The 14,639-nt window shown below is 38.7% G+C and overlaps 1 protein-coding gene across 12 annotated transcripts in view; it reads right to left on the minus strand.

The window, feature by feature from the left end:
* Positions 1-14,639, minus strand: part of RIMBP2 (RIMS binding protein 2) — a 95,519-nt gene that overhangs the window by 29,704 nt on the left and 51,176 nt on the right. For all 12 annotated transcript variants that reach the window (XM_027689688.1, XM_027689683.1, XM_027689686.1 and 9 more), the window contains 5 exons: positions 14,310-14,360; positions 8,992-9,196; positions 3,349-3,500; positions 969-1,045; positions 185-294 (listed from right to left, as the gene is read on the minus strand). In XM_027689688.1, the coding sequence (XP_027545489.1) occupies positions 185-294; positions 969-1,045; positions 3,349-3,500; positions 8,992-9,196; positions 14,310-14,360 (595 nt within the window). The remainder of the gene's footprint in view (positions 1-184; positions 295-968; positions 1,046-3,348; positions 3,501-8,991; positions 9,197-14,309; positions 14,361-14,639) is intronic.

Consider the following 14,639-nt stretch of genomic DNA (forward strand, 5'->3'; position numbering starts at 1 on the left):
GCAAGGAGCGGCTTTGCCGGTGCAGAAACTCTGTTAATTAACAGAGCGATGATAAGGGTAAATTTAGCAACTGATTTAGTGGTAGACTAAGGAGGAAAGAATTTGGAGTGTGTTTGACAGACGGACTGATTTCGATCTGCATGAATTAGCATGAATTCACAGACTGGAAAAAAAAGAAAAATACCTTCATAGAAGCCATCTTCATCCATATCTCCGTACACGTAAAGGTACTTTCCTGCCGTGAGAGGGAGCTCTGCCTCTGGATTTTCGTTTGGTCCATCGAAAGGGTTGTAACTGCAGGGAGCACAGGAGCAACACTGCTCAGGGGGAGGTGGACAGCTCTAAGGCTTATTTTTTAAAATGAATTAAAAGAAACTCAGTTGGGGGGGTCTTTTCCAGCCCCCACATTCCATTTGTTTTATATTTTTTATGTGTCTCTTACAGGTTTGTTAACTTCAACAAGGACAAGGTAAAGAAAAGACAAAACCAGCGAGTTACAGATAAGAAAGCTACTGAGAGACAAAAAGTACTCATAAAGTACCTAAATCCATACCCATCCTGAAAGAAATTGTTAGTCCCCGAAATTTTTATCTGAAATTTTGTATCTTTATATCTGAAATTTTAAAGTGCAAAGCAAAGATGCGATAGACTTTTAAATCTTTTCTTGCTTGAAAAGGTGATTTAGAAGAACAGATTGAGACATCCTCTGCAAAGTAGGAGGTACCAATTTCATGTCATTTAGGCACTGAAGGCTGGGAATACAGTGGTGGGTAAGAGAGACATGTCATGTTCAGCTTCCTCTGACAATTAAAGCACATGGACATGACACTATTTTGCAGTCAGTTAAGGGGTCTGTTATCCATAACATTGATTCCATGTAATAATTCAGTGTGTGAATAAAGTGAAGGAAAACCTAATGTTGAATATCACAACTGTGTATTATATATGTAATGAGATGGGGGTTTTACCTATAACGGGCAATGCAAAGATGGACTTTCCCAGAATATCTCTGCTTTGAGGTATTGGAATTCTGATCATTATCCATCTGTAGGGGGGTGAAAAAAAAAAAAAAAGATAATGCTATTTCAAAAAGCTACATGAACAGTTTTCCTGACAAGTGATATCAATCAGACAGTGAACATGCAACACTGAGAAAAAACAGTAATTAAATTCCGACATGGAACACAACTGGTTAATTTTACTTAGAAGGGCTGACAGCAGTGACTAAGCATTTAAGACAAATGCTGAATTTAGAGCTGGTGCAAGTGTCAGCTTCCAAACACTTGGAAACAATGAGTATGACACAAAACATATCCCCTTGCCAATCCAACCCAATCCAATCCAATCCACAGCATCTGTTGAATCCCACCCTTTCCACTAACAGAAAGAAACATATTTCCTCGGAATTTACCTTCATATTTAACTCAAATCTGCAAAGCCACACATTTATTCCATTACAAATCTGGTCTGCAAAACCCAGAGATTAAATTGTGGTGCTTAATCAACACAGACTCTGCCTATTTTAGCTCTGCACCAGGTATCTCACTGCTAAAACAGTGATTCTTTCTGTTGTGCTTTGAGCCTGGTAGAGTTTTTAAAGTGAGAGTCAAACTTCCTGCCATTTATTTTACAGAATGCTGTGAGCCATTTCAGAAAAAATGACCAACTCTTTGCCTGTGCTTGAGAGAACTTTAATCAAAATAGAAATGCCAGGCAAACAGTGGGATCAAATAATGTGAATTGTCCGAAAATTGACTGCAATTTTACCATCTAAACAGAGTGAATATTGAACTGCAACTTTCAGCTCTAAACTGGTCCTTGTCAAAAGTACACCAGAAAAATGCTGAGTTAAGACACTTTTCCTCTGAATTAACTCCCAAGAGGTGGGTTAGCACAGCACACACTACTCTGCCAACACTTGACCCCAGTGAAGAGGTCACAGAACAGGTATTTTCCCCTGTGTAGAATTTGGGGATGTATGCACATTTCCAAGGATTATCACCCTGACACCTTTATGTGGTGCATAACTCAACCAAGAATGGTTATTCTAGAAGACTTTGGCACCAGTGACAACCAGGGCAGTTGCAAATATATTTTTTGCAGAGAGTCACTTTTTTTTTTCTTATTTATTTCAGACTTCCCAGCGTTATGCTCCATTTTTAGATTTTATTCATACGCTCTCCCCTAGGTCTGGATATCTCTGAAAAGGAATGGAGCTTAATTTCTGTGAGCTTGCATAATGTAAGTATGTATCACATAATTACACTCTAGAAGGCACAAAACGTACAATTCTCCAAAAGAGGGCTTGACATTCTCAGTGCGAGATAACTCAAAAAATAATAGAAAAAGGGAATTAAATTTGACGTGTGCTTTTTCTGTTCCTTGCTGTTAGTTCTGCTTCCCTAAGTCTCCTTGCTAAGCTGCTTTTTTCTGCTTTGACTACTTTTTCTGTGGCCTCTTCTAAAAGCAGTGAATGTTTCCACTTTTCAGCAATGCTGCTACACAAATATACACAAATATTTCTTGTGGATAATCCTTAGATATGCCCGTGGAATTCCTACTATACAAGAATCTAATATTTTGTTGAATATCCTACACAATACTCAGGCTTGTGATCCATTTAGAAACATTTTGTTTCTATCAACTTTCACAGGTTCAATAGCAATGAGTTTACATAATGTAGAAAGAAAATATGCACACAGTTACAATTTATTTACTCCTGTAAAGGTTAAGAAGGGGATTCCAGACTACAAAGTGAGGGGTAAAATCTAAAGATCATTTCCTCATGGGTATCTGTCCATACAAAACAGACCTTTTAGTATTTAATAGAAAATTATACCCTTCTAAAAAGTTTTCCAAAATTTGTCCCATGCCTATTTTTATATATATCATTTCTCCTAAATATTAACAAACAACTTGTTATGGCAGCTTTGAAAAGCTCTTCTGAGCCTCCCACTGGATTTCTACTGGAATCCTACTGAAAAGCAGAAAACCTTTCTGAGAAAGGAGGAACAGAACCTTTCAAAAGTACAATTAAACACCAGATGTAAAGTTGGATGGTGGAAGACTTTGGTGACAACATCCTGCAACTTCCACCTCCATTTTACAGGCTCAGTATCAGTTTGAGAGGGTGTTGGAAAGGCTGAAAAGGCTGTTAGCAGGTGGTGTCTGCCTTGAAAATATCAGTTACATTCCCACTGATCTTGTTCTCGAGCTGTCTCAGAAAATGAGAACATTCATATCTTGACTTTTTAAAAGCCAATGGATCAACCTGCATCAGCCCCCTGGAGCAGAGGAGTCTTGGCCCCTGTAACACACATATTCAGCAAGAAATTCAAAAAGACTCACGTCTGAATCAAATCTGCATCTTGGGGTACCAGATCTTGACTTGGACAGGAATGTAGGTTTGACAGACAGTTGTTCTGGTTTGTCTCCAGATATTTGAAGGGGTCGTATAAACTCTGAGATCACACAGCGGCTTCCAGAAGGACTTTCGTGAACTGGCAGTGAACAAAACACACACAGGAATAAGGAATTGCTCTCGAGCAGAAACACTCCCAACTAATCAGCAGCAGTGAGTTATTTTCTCCTCCTGTTAAAAATCCTTCTAGAAAAAGACTACAGTAGGTAGAACTACAGTAGACTGCAGAACATAAAAGGCTCTGCCCACTCGTTCCCAGTCTCTTGGTGAATCTCATAAGTCAACAACATGTAACAAAACATAATGTAGAAAGTGAAGGTATTTTAACTCAAAAACTTCAAAGTTCAATTTTTCCTTATTGAAAAAAAGTCCACCTTCATTCTGAGCACCTTAATATGTGCAGAGAAGTTACCTGACATCCTGTTTAACATACCCAGCACTAACAAGCTGCTGTTAGAACCTTTATTTCTTTTAGGGACTCTGTCATACACTGGAAAGTAGAATCGAGTCATACATTTGTCTTCTGAGAAAGTGACTGAAATGCTAATGATTTAGTTGGCAGGATGTTCATTTTGAAATGAAGTGGTTTGACTTTTGTCAGGCAGCAAGTGCCAAGAGCACCTGCTTCATACTTCGTGAGAGTTCCTCTTTAACACCAGCACTAAAACACGTAATTTGGTCACAGTTCCATTTCTCCAGTTTCTAAAAAAATGGAAGACCTGGGCTATGAAAAAGGAAAAATTTTCAGAAATCTTTTTTGAATATTTTTGTTGCACTTTTGAAAACAGTTTTAAAAAAATGAAAAGGCAGCATATAGTGCACATTGAATAACCCAAGGAGGCTGATCCCTCTTATCTCCCACTGACTCAAGTGAAAATCAGGCCTAGAGGTGAGGGGAGACAATTAAAAAGAACAACGTCATCAAGGTTGCAGGACAGACTAAGACAGTGTTATATAAAATACTTTTCCATTTCTTCCCTTTTACTGTTAGTTTAGTCCCCAAACCACAGGACAGCAGGAAATTGTAAACTGAGCTTGGTTATACCTGCAGCATTAGCAGAAGTTACAGCAAAGCACAGTCCTTGCTGACACATCCAGATATGCAGAGTGCATTCTCCTTTTCATTAACATAATGAGCCTATGCTCTAATTTTTCTGAATATGTGTAGGTTCAGCATTTCCTCTCCTGTTCTGCCAGAAGCCTGGACAGCAACGTTTTGCTACTGAATTGCAGCTTCCCAGACCACGTCACCAGGAATTATCAGTGGAACCTCTTTATTCATACTGCAGAGGAGAATAAGCTCCAAGAATATCATCAGAGGGTTTTTCTGGTGTTCTCATTAGTCCATTATGATTAATTTTCTCTGCATCACTGTAATTTACAGCAGGACAGCTTAAGCCCATTGACAGCAGGGTAATATACAACTCACCACACAAAAGATTAATTACAGCCAGCCCCGCTTACAGCAATCCCCAGGCTGGAAAAGGGCACATTTTTTATTCTTGGAACCTTTCTCACATATATAACAAAAAAGTCATCCCTGTTCAGAAACCTTTAGCCAATTTAGCTCCTTCTGTTTGCTGTTAATGTGCTTGCCATATCAGCCTGTCAGCGCCAAGCCTATAAATAATTGGGCCAACTGTGATTATTCATTCAAAGGAAACTGCTGTTTGGTCTCATACCTCCTGGATTCTTCAGGCTTTGTTTTTAAATTAGTTGCACAACATGGCAAATGTGGAGAAAGATTCTAGGACAATCTAGCCCTTGCTTTGCATAGATATAGGATAACTAGGATGGGAACGTGCATTATCAAGAACTCCAGGAGCATCAGGAGGCTGGAAGATGTTGATCTGTCTTATTATTTTCACTTGTGAAACAGGATACATAGAATTTGCCCTGAATCTTTAACATGTAGGAGAGAAAACTATGTGGTAGTTGTGACTGCATTAATGACTGGACACATCTATAGCTCCAGATAGTGTTAATACTGCACAGAGCCTACACAGACACCTCACCTCCCATCAGTGACTGGAATATCCATCAATGTATGTAGAAGTGCAGCTTCTACTCCAAGTCTAGCTCTGCAAAATGGATCTGTCTTCCTAACTGGACTAATTGCTGCCATCAGTGTCCTCTGTTTCTCTGTTTATTTGGTTACTTGTGCAATGGAGCATCTCCCTTCTCAATAAGATGCACACAGGGTGCCATCAACTCCTGTCTCCTTAGGAAAGAGTGTGCGTGAAACAACAGAAGCTGATCTTCTAAGGCTCTTTCCATGCTGTGGGACTGCTTTTCTCTAGGGCCACCAAGTGAGCTATTTCTAAAGCAGTTTAAAAATTACTGCATTTTCAAGGTCTTCTAATATCTGCAGTAAACTGGAAATAACTGATTTTCATGTGAGCCTTATCATACAACTTTAGCAGTGAGTTCCTGTGTATTCTGGAGAGGAGCCTTTTTAAAAGGTCATGAGATACTTAAATAATATATGTAAATTCATGCTGATTCTATGTATGTAGAGCCATAGTTGGATTTAAAAAAAATAAACACAGGCATCCTCAAGTAATGTCTTTGCAAAAAAAAAACAAAACAAAATTGAGACTCACAGTGCACGAAGCACATTCCTCCTGAAACCTCCTGAACCTCTGTCATCTCCTGATCATTTCTGCAGAGGAGAGCTACTCCTGCAGATTGTGAATACAGGATACAGACAAAAAAGGCTGCATGATGTCCCTGGGCTTGAGCAACAGACTGTGGAGGAATGAGACCTACAGACTGTTTTAAAGCTTGTTAACTGCAAACCAAGCAAAAAAAACCCAAACGAAACACCTTTCCTTTGATATCTGCCCTCTGGAAAAACCACATTTTAAAATGAAGAATACAAGAGGTCAACTCTTAAGAAAATGCAGCAGCATCTAGAAATGTCTTTTTTTTCTCTAAATACTAGAAAAGAACCCTATAAAGCCACGGGGTTTTTATCCATAAAGTCTTTGTGGAATCAATATATGCTCAAAATGGCCTCTATTTAACCATGCCTGGCAAATACCTGTTAAAGTCTGAAGAACACAATTCAAGGGAAAAGGAAGATCACTGGACCTAATTGAAATGTTTTAGGAGAATTAAAGCTGCATTATAATTAGACTATCTATTTTATTTATTGCAATTGCTGATTCCATATGGACTACCTAAATTGCCCAGAAAGACCATTTAAACGAGCCTCTTATCTGATGAATAATAAATCTTAAGGTTTCTCTGTCTGATTGTGACACTATTATATGCTTAAAGTGAACTTTTTATGCTCTAATCCATTCTGGCTGGGTTTATTTCATTTCCTGATACATTCAAACATCACCAATTAAGGCAAAGCAGCTGGTCATAAACTGATCTCATTTCCGTCATTTGCTTTGCTTTGAAAGCTGTCCCTGTGTTCCCTCTTGTGTTCTTTCTTCCTCACACATAATAAAAATAATTACACTTCTGGCTTGAAGAACTTGCTGTACATTACCATCATTATTGTGGAAGGGGCTGATTTCAATAATTAGAAATCCTGCCCACTTGCTCAAACATCACTTTATTGTTATCAGTGCATTCAGATTGAGAATTAATGTTGTCCAAGGATTTCTGATGTTTATTCACTAGTGCTGCAGGCCCTGAGTTCTTAGTCACATAAAAAAATCAAAAGGTTATGGGGAAAGATTTACAGTCTTTAAATGCCTTCAGTACAGACCTGGCTGCGTTTGCTCTGCCTTTACTCAAGGATTACATGGAATATTTCTGTTTGGTACGTTTTGAAGGTTTTTAAAAAGGTTTTTCCATTGGTATTTTAGTAGTTTGGAGAGTTTGACTGAGTACCTTAAAAAGTTTAGGTGATTTTCATTTGGGGATGGAGACCTGCTTAAATCAATTGCAGTGATACAGGCTGGACCTTCCCCAGCTGCCTGAAGGACATTTCAATACCTAACTACCCTTTCTTTAAAATTAATTTGAATTAATTTGAAAATCCTATCCTTAGAAGACATGAAGAGCTAATGCTGCTGGTATTAAGGAAATTTCTACTAAATTCTTATGGCTATCAGGTAATGCCTTCAGAATTCTCCATTTACTGCACTTTGGCATCCACTTAGGTAAAACTTGCACCTCCAGAAAAGACTATAAATTAACATGCAGCACAGTGGGCAAGACTGCCAACAGCTCCAATTTTGTGCTCAAGAACCCAAGGCACGCAAAACACAGAGTTACTGAACTGAAATGAAAGAAGGATGTCACCTTGCTTCCTTTTGACTTGGTTTCACATCGGGTTTAGCACCCTTCACTGAAAATCACTGCTCGTCTGCAGCAGCAGGGAAATGATTTGTGATTCCTGGGCCCTGTTGCTCAGAGTTTTTCTAGAAGCTTAGATTAAAAAGTGGAGACTTTCATATTTCCAGTTCCTTTTCACTCTTATTTTAAAACAACCTTTGGCGAATCAGTAAGTAAAGGGAATTAAGTGACAGCTGGTTTTTTGCGGAACAAGTGAAGTGATTCCTCCCTGAGCTGCTGAGGACACTCCTCAGCCTCGAGAATAATACTTGGTGATAATACACAATCTAACGTGATTTACATGGAAGTGATTTTCAAGTGTGCTCAGGTAACCTCTTGCCTTGATCTTTGCAATTTTCTTATGAATAATGGATGGTTTACAAAGCTCTGCACTTAGGAGAGCCGTTGCCTCTGGCAACAGGAGGTGACCTGGTGAAAGTTCAACCCAGATCTTGGATAACCACACACTGTGGACTGTACTGGGCACTGTGAGAACAACAATACACATGTAAATCAATTTTTCTTTTTTTAAAATTTTACATTTTCTACTTGTTTTCAAACTCAAATCAACAATATTGTTGTTGAGGCTCTTCTGTTTCTAAACAACTGGGAGTTACGTATTTAAATACTATTTGAAACACGGTTAAAAATTTAAACATACCTTTGCACAGTTTAGCAAGCAACTGTAGATATTATCCTCACTCAGTTCTGTTTAAATATATCCCCATGAAACTCATTTTCAACCAAAATCACTTTATACAAGAATCTGTGTTTTGTAGGCAGTGTTTGCTTCTATTTTAATTTTTTTTAATGTTTTACTTTCAATTTTTTTTAACGGAGAAGAGCATCATTTCTGTTGAACAAATGAAATTAAGCCAAAACCATTTTCATGTCTGTCAAAATACTCTGTTCAGTTCCCTCATTTTCTACCCATCTCTATTTACACTTCTCTTCTATGTAATGGCCAGTACAGTACAGTAATATACTTCTTACAATGGAAGTATATTTTTACAGAAGGAACACAGAATTTTAACACTAAACTTGTTTCTTGCACAACAATTAGAGAGAATTCTGCTCCCAGCAGTGCCCAAATAAAACTGGAACGAGCTCAGTGAAGGCTTAAGAGATACTCTGAAATTTAAACAAGTCACAAAATGGGAACAGGAGTGGATTCTACCCTCCACTTGTACAGCAAACTGCGTTTACATCACAGAGTTGCATCGTAAAACCTACAGGGCAGAACCGACACCCACCAACAAAAGGCTGGTCCTTACCTTTGCCTATAGAAGTGGCTATTCCATTCATTAACTGGGATAGAGATTTACCAGGAGAACCAGAGATATCTGAGGATGCCAACGTGTTGCTGCTCAGGAGATCAATCTTCCCTGCCTGCTGCCGAAACTTCTCCAGCTCTCTGGACAGGAGGTTAAATTGCTCGCTCTGCGTCCGGCATTTCTCCTCCAGCTCCCGGACCTTGGCCTGCACAACCGAGACACAACACGGACCTTTCACTGAGATCAGAGCTTCTGACTTTGAAACTGAGCAAGAGTTCTGAGATGCTGGAATTCTATTCTGAGGGGATGTTACAGACCCTCGCTCTGAGGAATACAACATTAATGTTAAAGGGACAAGTGGTACCCTGTTCCAGAGCTGTGCCTACGTATGTTCTGTACTAATGAAAAGATAACAGAAAGGAGATAAGCAAGCTGAATCAGGGTTTTTTTTCACAAGCTCCCAGTACATAGTGAGGAAAAGTTCATGACAAAGAGGACCCTCTTGAGGCTGAAGGACCGGAAAGACCACCAGAGGACACCCTAAAAGGACAGCTTCATCTCAAGCTCCACCTAGACTCTGCCTATTATGAATATGATAATTAGACTGTGAAATTAAAGGAATATGCATGTATAGATGTTGTAATCACTCATAAAAACTGTATAAATTACCTGGCTTTTCACTGAGAACTTCGAAGCTAGTTTGTCCAGCTTGAGCTGGCTGGTTCCCCAACGTTGCTCAAAATAAATACCTTTGCTGCTTAAAGACTTCAAAACTGCCTCTGAGCAGTCTCATATCTGCCAATTTTGGCATCAACTTCATCAGATTTTTCTGAAGGACCAGGAAGCCAGGACAGGCAAACTATTTGGGATAAATGGGCCCACGATCTCCCTCTGATTCTCAGCCTGGAGGTAACCCTGGAATACTGAGGTGATTGCTCCTTTCATCCCCAGTTTCCAAAGGGGAAATTCCTCATCGTGTATTTTGGCAGTGCTCAAAAAACCACTGCCAAGAACACCTGCAAACAGACCCTACAGCTTTGTGACTTCTACAGACGTCTGAATGTCAGTTTTGTGTGCTGTCCCAAATTTTTCTAAAACTCAGGTATTTTTCTGAGATTTGCCCATCCTCTGCTATTAAGTTGAAACATCCTGAATAGCTAGATTAACATTTATGTATTAAAACCCAACAAGAACAAAAAAACCCACAGTGGCTCATGCAGAATATGGGCCCAGGTGGTGGTTGAATTCCCTTCCAAAACCAATGCTCCTCTCTTTAAAACCAAACCACACAAAGTACTCCAGACTCCAGAAAGAGGAGATTGGTGGAAAGGCTGTGAGAAGCACCAAAATGTCATTGTTGGCAAACATTTTTGTTTTAATTTTGAGGCATCAGGCTTTAACAAAAGAGAACATAAAAAAGAACTTAAAACAAAAGAGGACTTTCTGTGCTGACCTTGGAAATTTGCCTACGTAGAGCTTATGAATTCCTGGTGTGAGAAAATGGATAAGGTGATGTGAAAGAAAGGTTCCCTGACTGAAAGAAATGACAAAAGGCCTGGGAATTCAGGATTTTTTTCTACAACTTTTACTCAGAACATATAAAGAGTAGTAAAGACACTAGAGCATGAAAAAGCCTTTTATCCACATTCTGCACATTCATTGCACCAGCTGAATTAAGGATATAATAATGTTTTCAGCACAATGAATTTAAATTTCAGTCTGCATTTTATTCAATCTGCACAGAAGACAAAACCCACAAATCTGGAGTGCCCAGAGAGTTAGGAAAGAACATATTAACACCTCTTGCAAAGACTGAAGAATCAGAGAAGCTCCTGAGAGTTTTCCTTTGTGAGGTTTGATTTTCACATAGGGGCAACCAGTCGGTCTGTGCTCTGGAAATGTGGCAGAGGGAAGGCCACTGGAGACCCAGGGAGAACCCAGGTCTATGTGCTGTGACCCAAAGCAGCAGAAGTAGCTCAGCAGAGGCACTAATGGGCTCCTTGTATGAAAAGGTGATGTATTGTATCCTGAACTGATGCTCTGTGATGAACAAACATCACTTTCCTTCATCAAAACCCCCTTTATAGTCTATGCCTCGTTAAACAACTGTTCTAACAAAGGAAGTCTGGATATTAATTAAATTCATTCAACTGAACTAAGAGTTTGGGTTTTCTCAAAGTCAAAAACATTCTCAGTTCATGTAAGAAAAACTGCACGTTTTACATATCAAGAAAACAACATATATTACATACCACCTCTAAAAAGATCCTAGCTCAGCTAAAGACAAGGAAAACACTTATAGCACCCAGAAGAACCCAGAAATCCAAATTTGCTACTGCAGAAGGTGGTACTGTTTGTTCCTTTTCTTGTAACGAATACTTTTTTAAAGCTGCAGTGAATTTCAAAGATAAAATTTCTCTGTATTCATAACACCAATAATTTATTTCTGCTAAAGATGTCTCAGGGTATCCATCTGATCTGTTATAAAACAAAACCCAATAAGAGTCAGAGACATTGTGGGAGCTTTACACAAACATTAAATGCTTGGGGTTTTTTTAGCCTTTCATCTCTTTGCTGTGGTTTTGAGGGACTGAAATGTGAGCCTTTGCTGCTTGTTAATTTGCTGCACGAATATGACATCTATGTACTATTTTAAAAGGACATTAAGTCAATAAAGAAGCAAACTGGTCTGAGTTTTTTGGTCCCCTCTTTTAAGGATGAGCTATTTGACTCTCTAAGAATATACACTGACCTTTCCACATGCAGTTATGGAAACTCTAGCACAAAATAAAAAATAAAAACATCACAATCCAAACCTCAACAAGATGCTAAGCCTGTCTTAAAAATATTTTGAAAAAACAGTAATGTATTATTATTTATTAATTTGAGAAGTATTTGCATTTCAGTATATGCCTTCTTTGTCTTTTCTTCTGAGTATGTAGAAATTTCAAGTTGTTCTGCCACGACAGTGTGAAGCCTGGAAGAGAAATGCTTTTACTGCTTAAGGTTGTGAGTTAGAAATGAGCACAAAGCTGGTACTATATAAAGAAAAAAGGGCCCTAAGATCCTCAGTGGAGCCACCAGGAAGCATCCCTGTGCTCATCCTCGTTTCTTGGCTTCAGGCATGTGCTTGGTTTGCTGTCAGCCAGCCAGACTCACCTCGCTGGAGAGAACCTACGTGTCCATGTGCGTCAGTGCAGAGCGAGGCGTGTGCTCACAGCCCCAGAAATCTGGTTTTTTATTCTCTGTCGTGGTTCCTTCCATATAATCTGCCCTGAGAATGATGACACAGAGGTGCCAAGTCTACCAGACCTCCCTAAAACTGGCTCTGCCTACGGCAGTGGTTGTATGAGGAGACATTCCCTGCTGCAGACAGATTGAATGTCTGTCACTTGGCACCCGCCAAGTTTCTCATGCAACCCATGGTGCTGCTTCTAAAGTTCAAATGGTTTCCTAAACAGAAAATGAAGCAGAGACTTCATCCATTACAAGACAGATACTGTTCACACGAGACAGGGAAGATGATGAGCAACTTTCCAAGTGGACAGGTCTGAATTCAGACTGGTAATTAACTCACATGTTCTGCCAGGGAGATATTATTTCATAGTTTAGCTGTTCTTAGCAGCAATGGCTTTCACTGGGTGGTTCAAATCAACCTCAGGTGAAAATACCACATAAAATAGTCTCTGCATTAACAAAGAAACAATCTGAATTCAGACAAAATCCACACAGTCAGAAAGTTTACAGTGGTGAATAAAACTACCAAACCATTCCTAATGGGCATGCTCTTAAGAAATTTGACTTTCAAAATCAGGATCTGAGTTCTCATCAAATCATGCCAAGATTAATTTCTTGTGGAATAAAAGTCCAATTTTGATGATTTGGTATTTGGCCAAAAAAAAATGCAAAGCATGCTTGCATAACAATGGTTCTAGCATCATCCCATGCAAGGTTAGGCAGGGCTATCGTACTCATTTTAAAGGGAAAGGTGCAGGACTCAGGACAGGGAAAGGAGAATTTATGCCCTAAAATACCTGCATGCTGTCCAAGGTGTTCTGGATGAAGTGCAAAGCAATAAATCCCAAACAAGACACAGTAAACAAAGAGATGTGAAATAACCAAAGAAATAAAAAACAGTTTTGAATACTTTTTTTTTTGTTTGTTTTTACATTTCAAAGCGAAGTATATCAGAACAGTTCCACGTGTAAAGACATGCATTAACACAAACCACGCTGTAGAACGCTTCAGAAATCAATATTGCTGCTGATCTCAGACTGCAAAAGGCACATTAAATAAAATGCTAAAAAAAAATAATGCACTTGTGGCAATAAAAAGCAAAAGCTTTGGCAACCTTGGTGGGGTTGTGCAAATCGCAGGTTGCAGACAAATCAGCTACACAGGAATTGTGCTCAGCTTGAGGGGGGTAAATAATCTCTTGCCTGCCTTGTTTTTAATTATGTTTTCCTGCATTATGTACTTTCCACCAGGCATTAAATAATAATTTAATCTTGTGTTCTGAAAGCTAAAACAAACTTAATATATATGGTGAATGTGAAGGGCTATGAGCAAAACACGTGCTGTGGGAATATTGATTTCATGAACGAATTCTTTAATTATTTTTTCTTTACAGTTGATCGATGCACCTGAAAAAACACCTTTCACCAAGGCGTGACCAGCAGGTGGACATACAGAAATACTGTGGGAAGTTAAATAGACTAGAAATCAGCTTTTGCTAAAAACAGATTTCTAAATGAAATATTGACAATGCACTTGCCATGAACAAATCTATGGTATTGCCTGTTCTTTAGGATACATTAACCCTTAACAACCATTTAATGCCTTTTCTTTTCATCAGGCAGAAAAGTGAAGTGTTCTCCCTCTACCACACCCTTTTAAGGTTATTTGAAGTATCTAAATTCTTTCATTAGGTTTAAAATTTTTAGTTCTTTAACATGTTGCCTTATGTTTATTAGACAGTATTTAATTAGGAACATTAGGTAACAGATTGGTATTTGCAGCTATATTTCCAGCCTAATAAATAATAAGTCTCATAATTAATCACTGTCTATTTTAATAGCATTTTACAAAAAAAAAGTCCCAAATGAGAAACTGAGGTACACAAATCACTTCCAACAGCTCAGCTTAATGCACTCCTAACTGAATTATAAACCTTAGAGGATGCAATTATATTAGATAAGATAAAAAAAATAAATCTATCTGCCTACATATTCCTTGGAACTTTCAGAAGTGATGATACTGTAAAATTATCATGTTCAGAAGGGAACCTGAATAGGCAAAGGTAACACAGAGTATCTTACCTCTAGCAACTGAACTGCTCCCTCATGTTCCTTCTTAGCTTCAACCTGAGCCTTGTGTTTATGGAAAAGGAAAAAAAGAAAAAGGAAAAAAAGAGAAAAAAAGGAAGAAAAGGGAAAATCATTAGTCATGCCACATATAATATGCTCTAAGCACATAAAGTAGCATACTGTATATACAAATCCAGAGCCAATTACAGTCTGGAAGGGGTGGCTCTGCCAGTATTACTCCAGCACTTGGGCTCCAAGCCTCTGAAATAACTGCTTATTTTTAGGAGATCGAATCTCAGTGAAGCTTAATAGCATTGGTATTTTGCTGGGCCAACACAAGCA

The sequence above is a fragment of the Neopelma chrysocephalum genome, unplaced genomic scaffold, assembly GCF_003984885.1.
Source record: "Neopelma chrysocephalum unplaced genomic scaffold, ASM398488v2 Primary Assembly neopelma1_77, whole genome shotgun sequence".
Taxonomy (NCBI): domain Eukaryota; kingdom Metazoa; phylum Chordata; class Aves; order Passeriformes; family Pipridae; genus Neopelma; species Neopelma chrysocephalum.